This window comes from Lonchura striata, chromosome 3, assembly GCF_050655825.1.
Source record: "Lonchura striata isolate lonStrDom1 chromosome 3, ASM5065582v1, whole genome shotgun sequence".
NCBI classification, from domain to species: domain Eukaryota; kingdom Metazoa; phylum Chordata; class Aves; order Passeriformes; family Estrildidae; genus Lonchura; species Lonchura striata.
In genome coordinates, this window is record NC_140705.1 from 12,794,235 (window position 1) to 12,811,529 (window position 17,295).

Consider the following 17,295-nt stretch of genomic DNA (forward strand, 5'->3'; position numbering starts at 1 on the left):
ATTAAAAAATACATGGCAATATATGAAATCATAATGCATCTTTACATATTTTACAGACTTCTCCTTGTAGGAGGCTGTGAAACAGATGAAGATGGGGTATCTAAAGCTGCTGGTTGTGGAATATCTGCTTGGAGAATTCTGTCAGGCTCTCCCCATTACAAGCAGGTCACTAGTTATGAAGATGATGTTAGAACAGTAAGTTTGTCTCCTTATTTTACTGGATGAATATTGTCACTGGAAGCTCAATAAGTATCTCTTTATGAAAGATGAATTTAATGTGATGTTTTGCTATATTCTAAGCTATGATACATATGTCTAAACAGTTATCTTTTTCCCCGCAGCATCTGTCTGTTTTTGCTTTTTCTGTAGTATGATTTGAACTTTAAGTTCTTAATTATCACTTGCAGTTTTACAACCAAAATCAAGAAGAAAGGAGTCTGTAAATTTCCAAGCTACAATATTTTTTTGCTCTTAGTTGGACATTGGGATATGTTACTTGTCTTTGTTGGAAAAAAGTTACAATTTGTTCTTCTATTACTTCAGAACAAAAGGCAGCACACCTGAAATAAATATTTCAGTTTAATTCTGGCTCTTGATTTCTTTTGCTTCTAATATAAGTAAATGTTTGATTTGGTAAAAGCTTGGTTATGCTGAAATAAATGTACAATATTCCAGGATAAATTCCAGTGTTTACCCTTATATAGGTATTGCTTAGTATTTCAAGCGAGTTGTTAATTTAATTGCAAATGAGGAGTGCTTTTCTGTGACATTGTATAATTCTGTTGACTTCAGTAGGTATATAACAACTGGATTTTATTATGCTTGCATTATTTTAAAAGTAGGCAGTCTTAAGGAAGTTTAAAAATAGTAATATCGCAGAATATGCTGAGTTGGAAGAGACCCACAAAGATCATTGAGTCCAGCTCCTGTCTGCACAGGACACTCTGAGTCACACTGTGTGCCCAGGAGTGTTGTCCAAACCCTTCTTGAGCTCTGTCAGGCTGGTGCTGTGACCACTTCCCTGGGGAGCCTGTTCCAATGTCCAGCCACCCTCTGGGTGAATAAACTTTTCCTGATATCCAGCCTAAGCCTCCCCTAACACTTCAGGCCATTCCCTCTTGTCCTGTCACTATTACTACACACAGAGATCAGTGTCTGTCCTCCCTTTTCCCCTCACAAGGAAGTTGTAACTGCAATGAGATCTCTCCTCAGTCTCCTCTCCTCCAGGCTGAACAGGCCAAGTGACCTCAGTCACTCCTCACATGGCTTCCCCTCAGGGCCCTTCACCATCCTCATGGCCTTCTTTGGGCACTCTGATGGCTGAATCTCATCCACTGTAGCCCTGCTGACTCGTTCAACTTGCTGTTGGCCAAGACCCCCAGGTCCCTTTCTGCAGTGCTGCTCTCCAGCCTCTCATTCCCCAGTTTGTGCATGCAGCCAGGGTTGCCCCAGAATACAGTCTGGCACGTGGCTTTGTTAAACTTCCTATGGTTGGTGATTGCCCATCTCTCTAATTTGTCAAGGTCTTTCTGCAGAACCTCTAAAGAATCTTGTAGAATTGTTTTAGTATTTTAAATATTACTTAATTATCAGTGCGTGGAACAGTGCATGAGATTGTTTTTCATTGTATAATTTGTTTCTGTTCTTACAGGCACAGAGAAGGGGATTATTAAGGATTATGAATTTAAGATTTTACAGCAGGCGAGGAACAGAACAGGTATTAAGATCTAGGTTTACCTTAGAAATGTATTTTACTAACATAATTGTCCATTAATGACTACCTGAGAGACTGACTGAAAGTGGGTTTTAATTTATGCAGCTTAGGAACTAACATTCCATTAAATTAAGCAAAAAGCTTTTGCATTAAATGGAGTAGCTTGCCACTTATTTGGCTTTCTTAAAAATCCCATTAGTTCATTTGCTGAAGCTTGAATCACTGGGTTTCAGGAATAGGTCTAGAGATGTAGAGTTCAATATTAAATGTTAACCCTTATTCAAAAAAGAAAGTATAAGGAGCCACCTAATTATTTGTTAATGAATGTGATAATCAGACCTTGTTGGATGTGTTATATATTCTACAAGAAGAGATTGTGATGATGCTTCTCAAGTATATGCCCAAGAGATAAAGAACAAAACTCTGCCTTCTGTGCTACACCTATCACACTAGAAAACAACAAAAAAGCCTCAGCCCACAATTCTCATACCATGTGGGGAAGAAAAAAAGAGTGGATACAAACTAATAATTTATGATTTAAATAGGTCAGACACAAGGACTTTATTTTTATAGTCTGAGATACTATGGAAACATTTTGCTAAGTAGCTTCAGAAGTATATTATGCGTCAGACTTCTACTCCCAGGATATATGAACCTCATGAAACTGCTGATTGGAACCAACTTATTCTTAACAAACTGTGGGTGTGGACCTTGTGTTCTCTGCTATGAATGAGTGTTAAACCTTGAATGTTGTGCTGAGGTGTAGGTGTGCGATTTCTGTATTTCTAGGGTGTTGCACATGGTGCTCGTGGCTTTCTTCTACATGCCTTAGGAATGTCCCCTGCAGTACTGCACTTCTTTTGTCTACTCATCATGTGTAGCCTCAGTTTGATTCCTTTGTCTATCCACCTTTCCCTTCTTGTAAAAAACAAGGAAACAACAGTAAAGAATCTGTCTACCATCTTCACTCTCTGTCCTCCTGAGAGGAAAAATGGCTCATCTGAATTGGAAATAACCTTAATAGATTTTTGTGAAGTTTTATGTGGCTAGTTAAAAGAAAAAGTTACCTGCTTAATTGGAAAGGGAAAACAAATCTTTCTGAGTCTTTCTCAAGGGTGAAGAGTGAGAGAGATTTTATTTCCTTCACTGAAAATGCTAAAGACAAATCTGACTTAAAGCTGTTTTAGCTGAAAAGCTTGTATTGCATGTAGCTGTACTAAACTTCAATTTCATTGCACTTGCCAGTACTAAATTAATGAAGAAATATGGAAACTTACTTATCCTTGAATGTTTTGATCCAATTTCAGCAATTAGGGCTTAAATATATAAGGTACAGTTTTTATTCCTAGTGTGGAATGAACATCATGCTTAAAATATGAGATACAGCAGCTACTGTTAGAACTGACTACACTGGGATTTGATTCTTAGTGTTGTTAAATGACACTTAAAAAATGTGAAGTGCCAGCCTGCTGCGTTTCTCAACATCATCTTTTGCTGTTCCCTTAAGCTGACAAGCTGTTTATGGGGACAGCATTGCCTGCTTTGGCAAAAGACTGATTAATTTCTATAGATAACAGGGCTTGGGTGATAAATTTGAGTGTGTTAATGGCCACCCAATATTTAATACTCACAGCCAGAGAATTGTTACTGGCTGCTGAGTAAACATTTACCTCCTTTGAAGATCTGTGATGTATGCCACTGATCAGTTATTTGAATGGGTTGTATATTTTACCTCTATGTTTCTACGTCCTTTAACAGTCTTTTGGTCTTTGTCTGTTGTTCGTGCAAATGGATTTGTAAAGAGAGAAGTGATATTAGAAGGTGTGAACAGTTCCTAGGCAAATTACAGTTCAAAGTGCCCTACTGCAGCTGCCTAAGATTATAGTCAGAGAATATTAATTGTTTCTAATATACATAATTCTTAATGTTTTTTTTAAAAAGAAGAAAAAACCCCTTGATGCTCTTTTCAATTAAAGACACGTATTAGGCATGGATTTAAGGAGCGCTCTCAACAGTTGCAAACCACTGTACAACAGTAAATAGATTCCTTGATTGTCATTGCTTCTATGGCATACCTACAACTAAAAAGGGTAAGAAATAAAATAAAAAAAAAAAATTAAAAACCTCCCAAGTCCAAACAAACACACTGTCCTTCAAAGAATATTATTTTTATGTTCAAATAATACCTACAAGTAATATTCTGTAGAAATGCCATTAAAACATCTTAATTGGTGGATGTCAACTAACCTTTCTGTGCTTCATTTATGCTGGGGTATTTACTAAAAGGGGAAATGCTGGCCTAAAAATTGGTTAACTGCAAACTTGGAAATTTTTAATTATGAATCTTTATTAAAAGTTTTTTTAAAATGAACTAACAAAATGGAATTTCATTAACAATATACTTTTTTGGGAATCTATATGCTGCTGTATTTCAGGGATGATAAGACACTTTAAGAAATTAATAGTCTTTCTGAAAATGTACAATTTCGTTGGGAGAGGGGTGAATAAATGTAAAATGTATTTTCAGAAATTGTCATTCATTGACAGTGTCACTAAATTTTACTTTAAAATTTAAATGTGTATTTCTTGTGGAAATAGTGTACAGAACCACTTGTAGATGTGCAGGATTTCACGAATCCTTAGGAAGGTATTTTGTTAGAAGTATATTTTCTCTAGTAAGGTATCCAGAGCTGACAGAAATCTTAATCAGGGAGAATTTTTGTAGCCTTAATGAAGTTAATGTACAAATGTTGAATTATTTTATCTGAATGGACTTAATCTGATATTCATATGTTACTACTTGGTCTGTTATCACTCAAGAGGTTCTTGGATTCTGATTCAGTATCCTGAAATGGACAACAGATCTCTTATGTCTCCAAGATCTCTTAATGTCTGTATTTTCTGTATTTTTTTGTTTTTGTTTTCCTTTAATTTAAGAATTTGATTTGTAGTAATACTCACCTATAAGTTTCCTCCCAAGGAGGAAGGGCTGTACTAAGCTGTGGTTTGGTAATTGTCTGCCTTGGATGGACTAGAGAGCCGGGATAGCAGAAATCTGAGGCTGCTGAATGTTTTTGCTATACAGAGAGCAACCTGCAGTTTTTCCTCCAAGTAGCTCTGCATTGCTGTCAGGGTGTTCTCTTAGGAATGCTGCACTTCCAGGTTTTATTTGCCATATAACAAGGTGATAGAGAAGTTTACATTCCTAAAGATTTGTTCATACTAAGATAGTACTGTTCCTTTATGCAGGTTGTTTTTATTCTTCCATGTCACAGCTATTCTTTTAGAATAGGTGTTTTTTTGTTTATTTTTAATTTAAGGCATGTTAACTTTTCAGAGTGCAAGATTGCACAATTTTTTGTTTCCCTAAAATAGAAAAAAATATATATTTTAGGATTTTTTTTAGCTGTTCCTTGCTGTATATCTTTACTATGTTTGTTTATTTGCTTGGATATCATGTTCGGCAGGATGGAGTTTTCAAGATGAATCTTTCTCCTGATGGAGCTCTTTTGGCAGCTATTCATTTCTCAGGAAAACTGACAATCTGGTCTATTCCATCTCTCAGACAACAAGGAGAATGGGACCAAACTGCTCAGGTAAGAAGAAGAATGTACATGTTTAGAGACTTGACTTAGATATCTTACTCCCCTGGAATTGTATTTTTGTAGGAGATGAGAGGAGTTTGGGTAATGATGCATTATCTACATATTAGCTTCCCAGTCAGCTCCATATTTTTCAAGAGCCCTATACTTATATTTATTATAATCTTTCTATGTTATATTCGTAAACTGTAAACTTGAAAAATTAAGAGAAGGAACCAATTATGTTGCAATTAATTTTTTCATGAAGCATTTTGGTGCCTAATAGGTAACACTTTTAGAATTAGACTACAAGGCCATTAGACTGAAATGCAGTTATAGAAGTAGAGGCTAAATTTGTTTCAGTGGTTGAAACCAAATTCTGAATGTCTTAGTATATTCTATTCCTCCCTCAAAATTTACCATACCTGTTTCCATATGATGCTGTAGAATATTTTCTTAACCAATTTGCTGTTAAGTCCAATGCTTTCTGCAGGAATTATTTGCAAAACTAAGTAGTGGAATTTACATTAGGAATTTCTTAGACACTAGCAAACTTCTGTGTGACTTGTGTCAATTTAAGCACTAGGAATTTAAAGCTAAGTAGTTTTCAAAGAAAAAAAAAACCCTAAACTTTATTTTAATGATGAAATGCATTCTGAAAAGTGAAAAGTCTGAACTGATGCACACTAGTATGTGAAGTGTTCTGATTTTCCTCCCAATAATTTCTTGAGTAATAAATAAAAGCTTTTCACTTGGAGTACTGTGTATTCTGTTCTAAACCTACAAGACATAAACCAAAATCAGTTCCAAACAGGGTAAACAAATGGGATCGAAATGTAATTTCAAGCTTATGTAGAAAAGCATTTTTAAACAGCAACCAAAACAAAGAAAAAACAAAAAACTCAAAAGAAATTCTATTCTAGTGTTGGGATAAGTGTTGTGTGTCAATATATGCATATCTATTTATTTTAAATGCACACTTTTGACAAATTTTGCTCAAGGATGCTTACAGCGAGTAGTATTTTTTGTTTGTTTTTGGCAATAATGAATATGTATTCTGAAGTGCATTCAGGACTTCATAATTCAGTGAGGGTGATATAAAGGAATATTTAGTGCTTGACTGTTCACAAAATTTTTTTTGTAGGTGAAACTGGTGTCCAAGTATAATGTGTATTTTCATAATATGTGTGAAATTAACTTAGAGTGACCTCATGTTTACTTTTAATTAGTAGACTCTTCTCTTTCTACTGAAAAATCAAGTCTGAAAAACACCTTCTGCTTGATCTTAATGTGCTTCAGTTATTTCAGCTTCCTGTACTTCCACTGTGTTGCACTTGGGGGCAGGATTTCTGTCACTGCTAAATCACGTTTAAAATAACAGCATTGCAACATAATTCTAAACTTTGAAGTGTGTCAATTAATAATACTGCTGCTTTTCTTGCACTAATCTTGAAAGGGGCTTCATAATTATGAAAAAGCTGGGGAAAATACTTAGAGAACTGTGCTAGACTGTCACACAAGACCACTACACAGGCTCTTTTGGAGATTACTTTATGTGCCTGTAGTCCTATGTACTGACATAAAAAGCAAACCCTTGGCTTTTGATTGCTGGAGAACCTTTATTTCAGAAATCTTTAGGGTATGATTACTGTTTAAAGCTGGTCAGGCTGTGACTTGTGGTTTTATGGTTTTTGTTTTGTTTTTTTTTTATTGTCTGTAGAAAAGTACAATGGTACTGCAGAGGTTGTATGTTTGTGCTTGAGAAGAGTTTGAATTTATAGAGAGCATTTCAATTAAAAAATGAGTGGGTTGGCTGCAGAGTAAATAAATGGATTCTGTTTTACAAAGATTTAGTTGCATATAATTTTTTTTTTTAGCCTGGCTATGATGAGCTTAACCCAGACTGGAGACTCTCTAGTGAAAAAAGAAAGAAAATAAAAGGTATGCAGTAAAGTTAGATCATTATTTTATATCCCTGTGCAGTTAAAAATAATAATTCAAATACATGAAGATTGAAATGGCTGAATTAAATCTCAGTCAGGGTGCCAAAATTGGATTTTTTGAATTTGTAGCATGGCAGAGTTAAATAAGTGTCACAATAGGGTTTTTTTCCAGATTTTTTTTGGGAATGCTTTTATAGCTATAATAAAGTTGATTATTTCTATTAGCACAGGATTTCATTTTTTCTTCATGTAAATGTCTAATAATCTTGAAAGCTACTGTAATTTAAAGATACTGGTTTAAAATTCTAAAAACAATTCTAAAACAATTTCCTCTGACTGGATTTACCTAATCACACTATTGTTTTCTGAAAGCTTGGGCCAATCTGGGCAGCCATTTAGCACCTGGTTATTGCATGGCTGTTCCAAGAGTGCAGAGATCAATAGCTATTCCATGATCCATTTGCTGCTGCTTATACACATCTATATTATTAAAAGATTCCTGCTTCTTTGTAATATTTTCTTTGGTAATTCTGCTTTTGGGTTAATTCATCTGACCTTCATAAGCAGGATGCTGGTTAAGCACTATTAAAAAAGGAATAATGTGACCTATTTCTTAGTGCTGTTTGGGGAAATGTTATTGTCATCAGAGGAGTGGGAAGTGACGTGTGGGGAGCAAAATGAGCCCATTTTAGTCCAACACCCAGTTACCATAATAAAGACAGTGACTGGAAATGCCACAGCTTCCATCCTCAGTCCTAGAGACTTTCTTGTTCATTTGGTTATTTTAGTTTAATATTCCTAACAGCCTCTTCTTGGAATATGTTGATAGGTTTACTTGTCCTCAAAAGCAATGTAGCCTTTTCTGATTTTCATTAGTATTTGGTTTGTTGTCATGTTGAGGATGGCCTGATAGGTAATCGAGTAGATCTTTATCATAGATGAAAAATCTGTTATTTTTTTGTACAAGTAAATCAGTTTGCTGTGTATTTTTTCCAAATGATGTATATATTTGTAATTGTGACTTTTTTTTGTCCTCAACAGCTTTATTTAACACAAAAACTGTCTAGTAAAAGATAACTGATATAAAATACAGACTTAGTGAACCAAGGTTGCAAATATAACAATTAATATCTGTTAGATTAGACCATATTTCTTCATAATGGAGGTATCTTCTGTTCTTACCTGAGGTTTAATATTATCTTTCTTTATATGGTGCATTCTTATTTTAGATAAAGAATCCTATTACCCATTGATAGATGTAAATTGGTGGGCAGATAATTCTGTCATCCTTGCTCGCTGCTCTGGTGCATTGACTGTGTCATCAGTCAAGACTTTAAGAAACTTGCTGGGGAAGACGTGTGAATGGTTTGAGAGTTCTCCTCAGGTTACCTCGGCTCACGATGGAGGATTTCTAAGTCTGGAGGTGAGGAATGTGCACAAGCAGGTATCCTTTTGGAATGCAGTATAACAGTTTGCTTTTTTATGTCTGATCCTAAGGTAGGGTGGTTAAAATAGATGTTGCTACTAATAGGAAAAGTGATTCTTCTTCCTTATCTGTAGATAGGCACTGCAGGGTGATTCTGAGCTTGCTGCACCTTAACTGTTCTAAGAAAAACTTGATAAAACTTGTGGAGAGTAGAAGCAAAACTCCTAGAATGTTGAGTCTCAGTGAGAGGAATATTACTCTTTTCTAAAGCTTATATTGAAATAGGCCTTAAACATCTTAATCAAAAGTTTAGCATTAGAATCAGAAAATCTCAGTCCACACCAAAGCTTGTGTGTATGTTTTTGGAAAATTGTATTATTCTGGAAATAATATGCATAGCTCATGACTGGCATACTACAGCCTAAGGATGTAGTCTGAGATTGCATTGAATAGAAAACCTCTATTTGAATAGTCGAGAGTTGAAAACACAACTGTATGCTGCAGTAAGCCACGGAAAGTGTAGGAAGATTTCTCCACTGTTCTGCCCTGTTTTGGCTGGTGCAGGAGGTGTAGGGTAAAGGCAGTTTACTAAGAAGCCTTCACTTCTGTAGGTGAGGGATGAAACCTCAGATCCAGGAGACAGATGCAGTCTGGTTTTCTGAAACATGTTAAGCAAACTGAGTAACAAATGGTTTGAAGGAGAGAGTGAGGAGGGATGTTGATTCTGAAAAGTTCTGGAAGTGGAGGTATACTCAATTCTTACTAAACTAGTTTAGAGGTACTAGATAGATGCTTCTTGTTCATGTTTTCTGTGCAGTGTGAGATGAAACTTGTTCCAAAAAGACTGCGCTTGGAGAGCAGGCCTGGTGATGAAGATGAGGGAGATGATGACTCAGACTCAGATGAAGAAACTTCTGCTAAGGACAGATACTTCAGCTACCTAAAGCAAGGCCTGTACTTTGTAACAGAAATGGAACGATTTGCTCCTCCACGGAAACGACCACGTACTATTACAAAGAATTTCCGCCTTGTCAGCTTAAGATCCACAACTCCAGAGGAACTGTATCAGAGAAAAGTAAGTCGGAAGGAAAAGTCAAATCTCTTTTAATCATCTTTATTTAGAAAGAGCTTTTTATTTTTCTTTTAACTCCTGCTGTTGAAAAAAAGGTTTAGGCATATATTTCAAAGAGTCTCTTAACTGACAGTGTGCTGTGTCACCTGATTAACGGGATCCTTTTTTAAAAATAGCATTATAATAACCAAAATGAGGTGATGTTTCCACAGCAAGACTCAGTGTATCATTGATGTGGCTAGACTTGGACTAGACTTGGACATGTACTCGTGTTTGCATGTAGTGAAAGACTTGGCAAATATATTGAATGAAATCAGTTTAACTTGTTGTTGGCCCAGGAATGGGTTAACTTACAGTCATCTGTGAATATTTTGCATGTTTTCTTCAGATATGTACAGATTAGGTCTCTGAGTCATTCTTACCAAACAGATACTGCTCTGTTTCTAGGGATCTTAGACAGTTTTCTGTATCTAGGCCATTCCAATTGTTCTGATGGTAAACCAGCCCACTCTATAACTTTTACAGTTCCCAGAGAATGCTGGTGTCCCACTAAATATGATGTATAACTAATATGATGTTACCTAAATAACATCTTCCTTTTATCTGAAGGGAAAAATCTTTCATTTCCAGAGGTGTCCATCAGATCTAAGTCTTACTTATCTGTATCTTGAACGAGTCTCTTTCCTACCTGCTGATGCATACCCACAGTAATTATCCCTCTACCTCTTTCAACATAGAAAATTAGCAATTAATTGTTCAGGATGGAAAATCATATGACTTTCATTTTAATGTGTTTGCCTTTTAGATTGATAATGAAGAATATGGAGAAGCTTTGTCTTTAGCTCAAACGTATGGCCTTGATTCTGATCTTGTATACCAAAGACAGTGGAGGAAGTCAGCTGTTAATGTTGCTTCAATTCAAGACTATTTGGTGCGTTTCTGTTTTGTTGTTGTTTTTTTTTTTGTTGTTGTTTTTTTGTGTTTTGTTTTTTTTTTTTTTTTTTGTTTTTTTTTTTTGTTTTTTACTTCCTTATTAAACTGACTGTGTTATCTTTACAGAAGTGGAATTCTCAACTGTGTTCTAAGTTATGCAATGTAAATTGGTGGCAGTTTGAAGAATTGTTCCGAAAATTCAATTTCATGTCATATGTAAGAGAGCAGTTTAATTGAAGGCCTAATCTAGAAACCTTGGCAGTTAATAAAAGTCTTCTGGAATATCTCCTAACTTCTGTTGATAGCAACACACTTCCTGTGTAATCTCTTCCCCCACATGCAGTAGTAGATTAGTGCCTGGCAAGTGAAGAATAATAGTTGGAAATATCAACTGTTTAAACTTCCAATTATTATAGAATTAAATTGGGAAGGTGAAGTTAGTATTGAAAAGTTTGAATAACAAAATTTACAGTGAACTCTGTGACTGAGTTTTTCAGTAGAATGCAACATGGGATTTTTTTTTTTTGCTTGGAAGAAGACTTCTAAATCAGCAGAAAAATGGTGTTGAGGTTGTACAACCTCATGGTTGTGGTAAAGTATTAGTAATAGAAATATACTATTACTTTAAAATAGTAATATATAGTTTAGTATTAGTATAGTATTGGTAATATAGGTATATTAGTGTAGGTATAGGAGTATAGATAGGTATGTTAGTCTAGGCTAAAGTATTACAAGAGAAGTGTATTCTATTTTTCTTCAGCAACTGAATGTCAAAATTTAGCCATTCTGTATTTGATTTGTAATGTCAACCAAAGATCAGCAGATCAGGCAAATATGTTTTGTAATTGTGATGCCTTTTCTTTCACACAATCTTACTGGCATGTGAAGAGGATAGTATTGAAAATTACTCTAGTGCTATTGTGGAATTTATGTACTTGGTTTATAAAACATGTATTTTACCCTTAAACCATCACATTTTATTTCGTGTAAAAAGGAGTGACATTAATTAGAAAGTACAAATAATAACGTCTGTTCTAGTTGTGGAAGTTGTGCTAAGTAATTTGGTATTTCTGTGCCCTTTTGTGCCACATATATATTCCCCTCTGAGGGAATTGTGTTTATTGTGTTCTCATCTCTTTTGTTGGTTTGCAGTGTCAGTCACCAGGGGAGCTTGACATTTTCTTAAGTGGAAGAAGGGAACTTTAATGTAATCTCTGGTTCCATTGCTTTGAATTCAGCCTTTGAATTGTGTCTGTGCTCTTGTTCTTGAACAGAGCAAAATCAAGAAACGTGCATGGGTTCTTCATGAGTGCTTGGAAAGAGTTCCAGAAAATGCAGATGCTGCTAAGAAGCTGCTTCAGTATGGCTTGAAGGGCACAGATTTGGAGGCTCTTGTGGCCATAGGAAAAGGAGAAGATGGTGGCAGGTTTGGAAAGAGTATTTTTTTGTTTGTTTTCTTTTTAAAGAATGATATATAAAGTATTTTATAGTAATTGGGTCAATTTTTTATCTTATCAACTACTAGAAAATATTGAGAAGCTTTTGCAGGACATAAAGAAAGCTTGTGCGTTGACTCAGACTATTCTGTAGATGTTCATAAAGTGCCTATGCATTTTATCTCTGTATGTATACAAAATATGGTGTTCATTGTAAATATATGCCCTGTAATTTCTTCATCAGAAGGAATTTATGATGTAATATTTTACTATGAGAATCTGTTTCTCTTGTTGCTTCTGAAAGCTGCAGCTAGCCCTATAAATGTGTTTGGTTATGTCTTGATCAAGCAGAAGCAAGGTAGAGACAATTCTCGTCAGTGTTCAGTTTCTGATGGTAGAAATAGAAAGAGGCTGTTCTTTCTTTGTGCAGTCTTCTATTACCTTTGTTTGCTGTAGAGCTGTGCCAATCCAGCTGCTGGCTGTCAAATTTAGAAACTTTTATCAAGTTTGGTTTTGGTTTGTTTTAGGGATGGAGTGGAAACAAGAGTTGATGTCTCTTGTTGGCTTGGGAAAAATCCCTGCTTTTTTGCAACACAAAAATTCAGTATTTTTCTATACATGTGCAGTTTTTTAGTCAAAACATAGACAAAAAGCTCTTTTATTATTTCTCTTTAAAAATTACTTCACTTTTTTTGTTTTCCTCCTTCTTTGCTGAGATTGTTGATTTTTGTCTTCCAGATTTATTTTACCAGGGGAAGTAGACATTGAAATTCCCTATGAAGACCTTTTGTCACCAGATGAAGAAATGGATGCTAGAAAGGAAAAGGAAGCCAAGAAACGTCAAGAACTGCTATTATCAGTAAACTTCTCAAAGTAAATGAAATGTTAGGCCATGTTTTATTCAGAATGATAGGTTTATAATAACTACACAGTTGCGAGAACATAATTACTCTTACATATATTATTCCTACTAGAAAAGTGGTTTAAATTTTAATTGGCATTATATTGTGTCAAAGTTCTTGGTTTACTTAATTTCATGATATATCCCAGTGCACAAAGTCATTAAAATGTGTAACATTTGTCTTCATATGCACATGACATAAAATATTAATGGCAAATGTGAAAATTCCTGTTCTGAACACAGGCTGACCCTGGAACAGAAGGAGCTCTGCCGTAGCAGGCTGAAACTGTTGACTTATCTTGATCGCCTTGAGACCTATGAGGTGAGTTCTGAGTTCTCACACCATAGGTACTCTTTCAACTTTTGCATCACATCATCTTACCCTTTTTTGTTATTTATTGCGGTATTAATGTTTATGGCCTGGTTGAAAAGCTACAGTCTATCACTGGAGAAATGTAAGATGTTTTCTGTTCAAGTGGCTGTATTTCTTCTATTCATTGTTTCAAAAGGATGGCTTCTAGTCTTGAGAGGTTCAGTTGGGCAAAAGTCTGCTTTGAACATCCTGTGTCTGCAGGGAATTGAATTATGCAACTACATGAGATGTAGAGTTCAGGCAGGATTACTGTGATATTCCTGTCAGTCAAATTGACAAGTTTTGTGCAGGTTCTCTAACAAATAATTTTCTTCCATGAGCTTACTAAAGTGAAAGTTTTTGGAATGTCAAACTGTATTTTACTAAGTTTTTAAGATTTAAGTTTGCAGTTGGTAATGCACACACTCCCTTTATGGCTTTTACCACATCTCTGTAATTAATGATGTCTAAACCTTAATTAAAATAAGGCAGAAAAATGTCTTAGCTTATCAACAAAAAATGCATCTGTTTTTTTCATACTGAAACAAAAAACCCAGCATACTTTTCTACATATACCTCATACTTACTCATCCTAAGATAAAAAGATGTATGGACTTTTTGATGCTTTTGTAAATCTTGTATAAAAAGCAGTATTTTTTTTTTTTTTTTTGTTTTTGTTTTGAAGGAAATCCTTGGAGGGCCTCATGCAGCTGAGCATTATGATGGAGAATTCTTTAAGAAGTTCAGAAATCAGAATATTGTACTTTCAGCAAGAACTTATGCTCGGGTATTAATATTTATGTTGCTAGAATCCAATGTTGTTTTGTTATTGCTCTTTGCACTAAAATGCTTTTTCCTCCTCCCTTTGAACTTAGTTGAGTCTCAATGGAAATTTAAGAGGTGGTGTCTTTGTTTAATTTTAAATAAATAAATGCTGTGACCCTGGCCTTGTTTTTTTGTTGCTAAAGAAAATTTAAAAATGAACTGTTCGCTGTATGACCTAAACTTTTTTGCTCATTTTCAGTCTAAATCAGTCTTAAGCTCTGCGACTTACTGTTCTGTTCTTTAGGAAAGCAATGTCAGAGCCTTGGAAATTTTGTTCACATTTCATGGATCAGCTTTACTTCCACACAGACAGGCGATTCTCTCCAATTTCCCAGAGACTACTTCACCATATGAGTATGCTTTGCTGTTACCTGAAGCTTGGTAAGGGTGCATCAATAGATACTAACTCAAAGAGAGAATATTTTTAGATTAATACATAATTTAGTTTCCAAGTATGGCAGTCTGTTACTGGTTATTATCTGGAATCAAGAGAGTAGTTTTGTCTTTATGGGTCTTGACTTTACCGATCATCATTATCTGCTTTACTTTGTGCCATTTGTGGAATCCTTTTGATCATTAATGGGAATATAGGGATTTTAGAGGTTTTTTGCTCTGTTACATATCTAAGAGGGAACACAGACTTTTCTGACCTGAAACTGCCCAGATTTTCATGTGTGTAGCACAGGTCTTGATGGGTTTTTGGTAACAGCCAGTGTTAGGGAATGAATAATACAAGTGTTTAGGTCCCTGGAAGCAAATACATTTTTCTGGATTTGTTTTGTGAAGTAATTTAACATCCAAGCAGTCAGTAACTTCAGAATCATTAATCTTCTTGGTACTGATTCTTGCCCATGGTTAAGGTAGAATTATAAAAAGCTTTAAATACAGACTTTCCTACTGTTCTATTTCACATCAAACGTTATTTTACTGTGAATTTAATCTAAATTTTTTCTTAGAGAGTCTTCCTTGAACATCATAATTAAGTTCTGTATATTAATTAGAAGAATTTTTTGCTTTTAGAGTGTTTCTTTTCGACACTTCAATTATGATATTAGTTTTGAAGCATATTGTTCAGTGCTCATAAAGAGTGGACAGATTTCATTAGTTGGTATTTTACAATAGGACTTGGAAGCCTTACTTAAGAGGGAGAGTTTTTGGAGGAGCTAATAGAATTTTTTTTTGTAGTCTTCCATTATTATATTTAAGCTTTTCACTTCAAGGTTTTGCCAGTCCCATTTGGGCAATTCTCCTTTTACAATAGGGTTTTTCAATTAATCAGTTATTCCCTTGAAACTTTTCCTAACTCAAACTACTTACCAGTTTTATCGTCCATGAAAAGAAGGAACAGTCTTTATTTCATGATAGCTAATGTGTCCCTTTTTATTTGTTGGTAGTATTAGGAAGACATTTGGTGACTTTTTTTAAGGTATGAAAACACTTGTTTTATCATTTTCTTTAAGGAAAAAGTTAGGACCATGAAGAGAAATTATTGAAGTGTTTATAAAATTGGTAAAACATATTCCAATTTTTCTTTTTTAAGGTTCAGAATGTGAGACATAGGAAAGAATGGTCATCTTAAATGTGGTTATGATCCATTGCTGGTCATAAATAGAGTCCTTGTGTTTCTGAAGGGTTATTTGTTCTTGTTATTTTCTTTTTAAATTTTTTTAAATTTTGTTGTTTGGTTTGTTTACAAAACTGACTTATGTACCAAGAAACAAGATAACAGCTAAAATAAAACATTTCACTAGTGATCTAGTAGTAAAGATGTGAAGTTATGGGGCAAGAACTTCAGGTTGTCTGCTATTGAAAAATGAAAATATATATTTTGAATCTTTATTCTGACAGAACTTTCCAGTGCTAGGATCAGGTACGTGCAGATTCACACTTTTTATCCCCCAGATTGCAGAACAGACAATACTGTGTGTCTTGAAGTTTTTGTCTTTGAACAACTACAAAATGAGGATGAGAGTAACACAAATCCCATATACTTATAAAACCAAAAAGTGTACTGTATATTTGATAAAAACTTTTTCTAAACAGTTCCTCTGTTATAAAACTAATTGCTCACATAATATTGTTAAATATACTCCCTAAACCAATATTTTAGTAATGTAATTAAATATGTAGTGATGACAATATCTATTAATGAGACTAATATACTAATGAAATAGATTTAAGTTGTATAAAGTAAAAGTTTTTTACTATTTTAAGGAGGCTTCTGGTTATTCTTGTTTCTTGTGAATCAAAGAGAATTGAAGTTATTAGTCTTTTTTTTGTGACTGTATTGTTCTTTTAGCTCTAGCGATTGTTTTTTAGGGAGTTTATTAGTATGGTAAAATTACTGACATTCTGTAGATATGTCATCATTGTTATGAAATGTCATTTAAATAAGTGTGCTATCTAGTTTTCTTTGTATTAGAAGACAGTATGTAGACATAATTTTCTGTAAATTAACTGATTGAGCAAGATTATGATACAATTTATTAATTCCCATAGAGCATTAAAAAGTTGTAAGTAGTGACTGTAATTAATATGCTTCTGAAGAAAAGAAAAATATTGCAAAAATATAAATCTGATGTTTTAATTGGTAGACAAAATATTGCAGCATTACCACACAGTCTCTTTAGCTTCTGTAGCTTGTAATTTCAGGGGTCTCAGGACAAGCAATGAATCAATCTGTGTTGATGAACTTTGATTTAGGCAAATAGATTCTGAATCCGGAAAGGTCTGTCTGGTTTTCCTTTTGAAATTTCAAAATGTTGCAGTTAGGAAATAGGGTGTATCCTTCAGGAGGTGAGTTTTTTTCCTTTCAGTTGCAAAAGAAGGCTGCTCTCTAGTGATTTCTTCTAGATCTTTGTTTTTTCTGAAAATTTTTGATCACAGTATCTGTACCAGCAGATTTCAGTAGACTATTTTGGTGCGTGTGATGAGACCACTGACACAAGTCAGCTCATGGCATTGCCTCTCTAAGAGTGCAGCTTTATCCAGTGGCCTTGCTTAAAGGGCATCTTGTCCATGCCTTATTGATGCCTTTGTTGCTCAGTTTCCTGCAGCTCAGACTCCCTGCTGATCAGGAAGTAGTTTGGTGAAGGTGTCTTCTGTGTTTTCA

At 34.7% G+C, this 17,295-nt stretch overlaps 1 protein-coding gene across 2 annotated transcripts in view; it reads left to right on the plus strand.

The window, feature by feature from the left end:
* The window catches only part of NBAS (NBAS subunit of NRZ tethering complex), a 155,379-nt gene that overhangs the window by 14,995 nt on the left and 123,089 nt on the right, over window positions 1-17,295 (plus strand). For both annotated transcript variants that reach the window (XR_014953579.1, XM_021525380.3), the window contains exons 10-21: window positions 57-195; window positions 1,652-1,717; window positions 5,182-5,310; window positions 7,173-7,236; window positions 8,468-8,661; window positions 9,482-9,739; window positions 10,542-10,667; window positions 11,944-12,095; window positions 12,844-12,978; window positions 13,250-13,328; window positions 14,044-14,145; window positions 14,428-14,564. Coding sequence is in view for 1 of the 2 variants with exons in the window: in XM_021525380.3 (XP_021381055.2) it covers window positions 57-195; window positions 1,652-1,717; window positions 5,182-5,310; window positions 7,173-7,236; window positions 8,468-8,661; window positions 9,482-9,739; window positions 10,542-10,667; window positions 11,944-12,095; window positions 12,844-12,978; window positions 13,250-13,328; window positions 14,044-14,145; window positions 14,428-14,564 (1,581 nt within the window). In the remaining variant the exon portion in view is untranslated. The remainder of the gene's footprint in view (window positions 1-56; window positions 196-1,651; window positions 1,718-5,181; window positions 5,311-7,172; window positions 7,237-8,467; window positions 8,662-9,481; window positions 9,740-10,541; window positions 10,668-11,943; window positions 12,096-12,843; window positions 12,979-13,249; window positions 13,329-14,043; window positions 14,146-14,427; window positions 14,565-17,295) is intronic.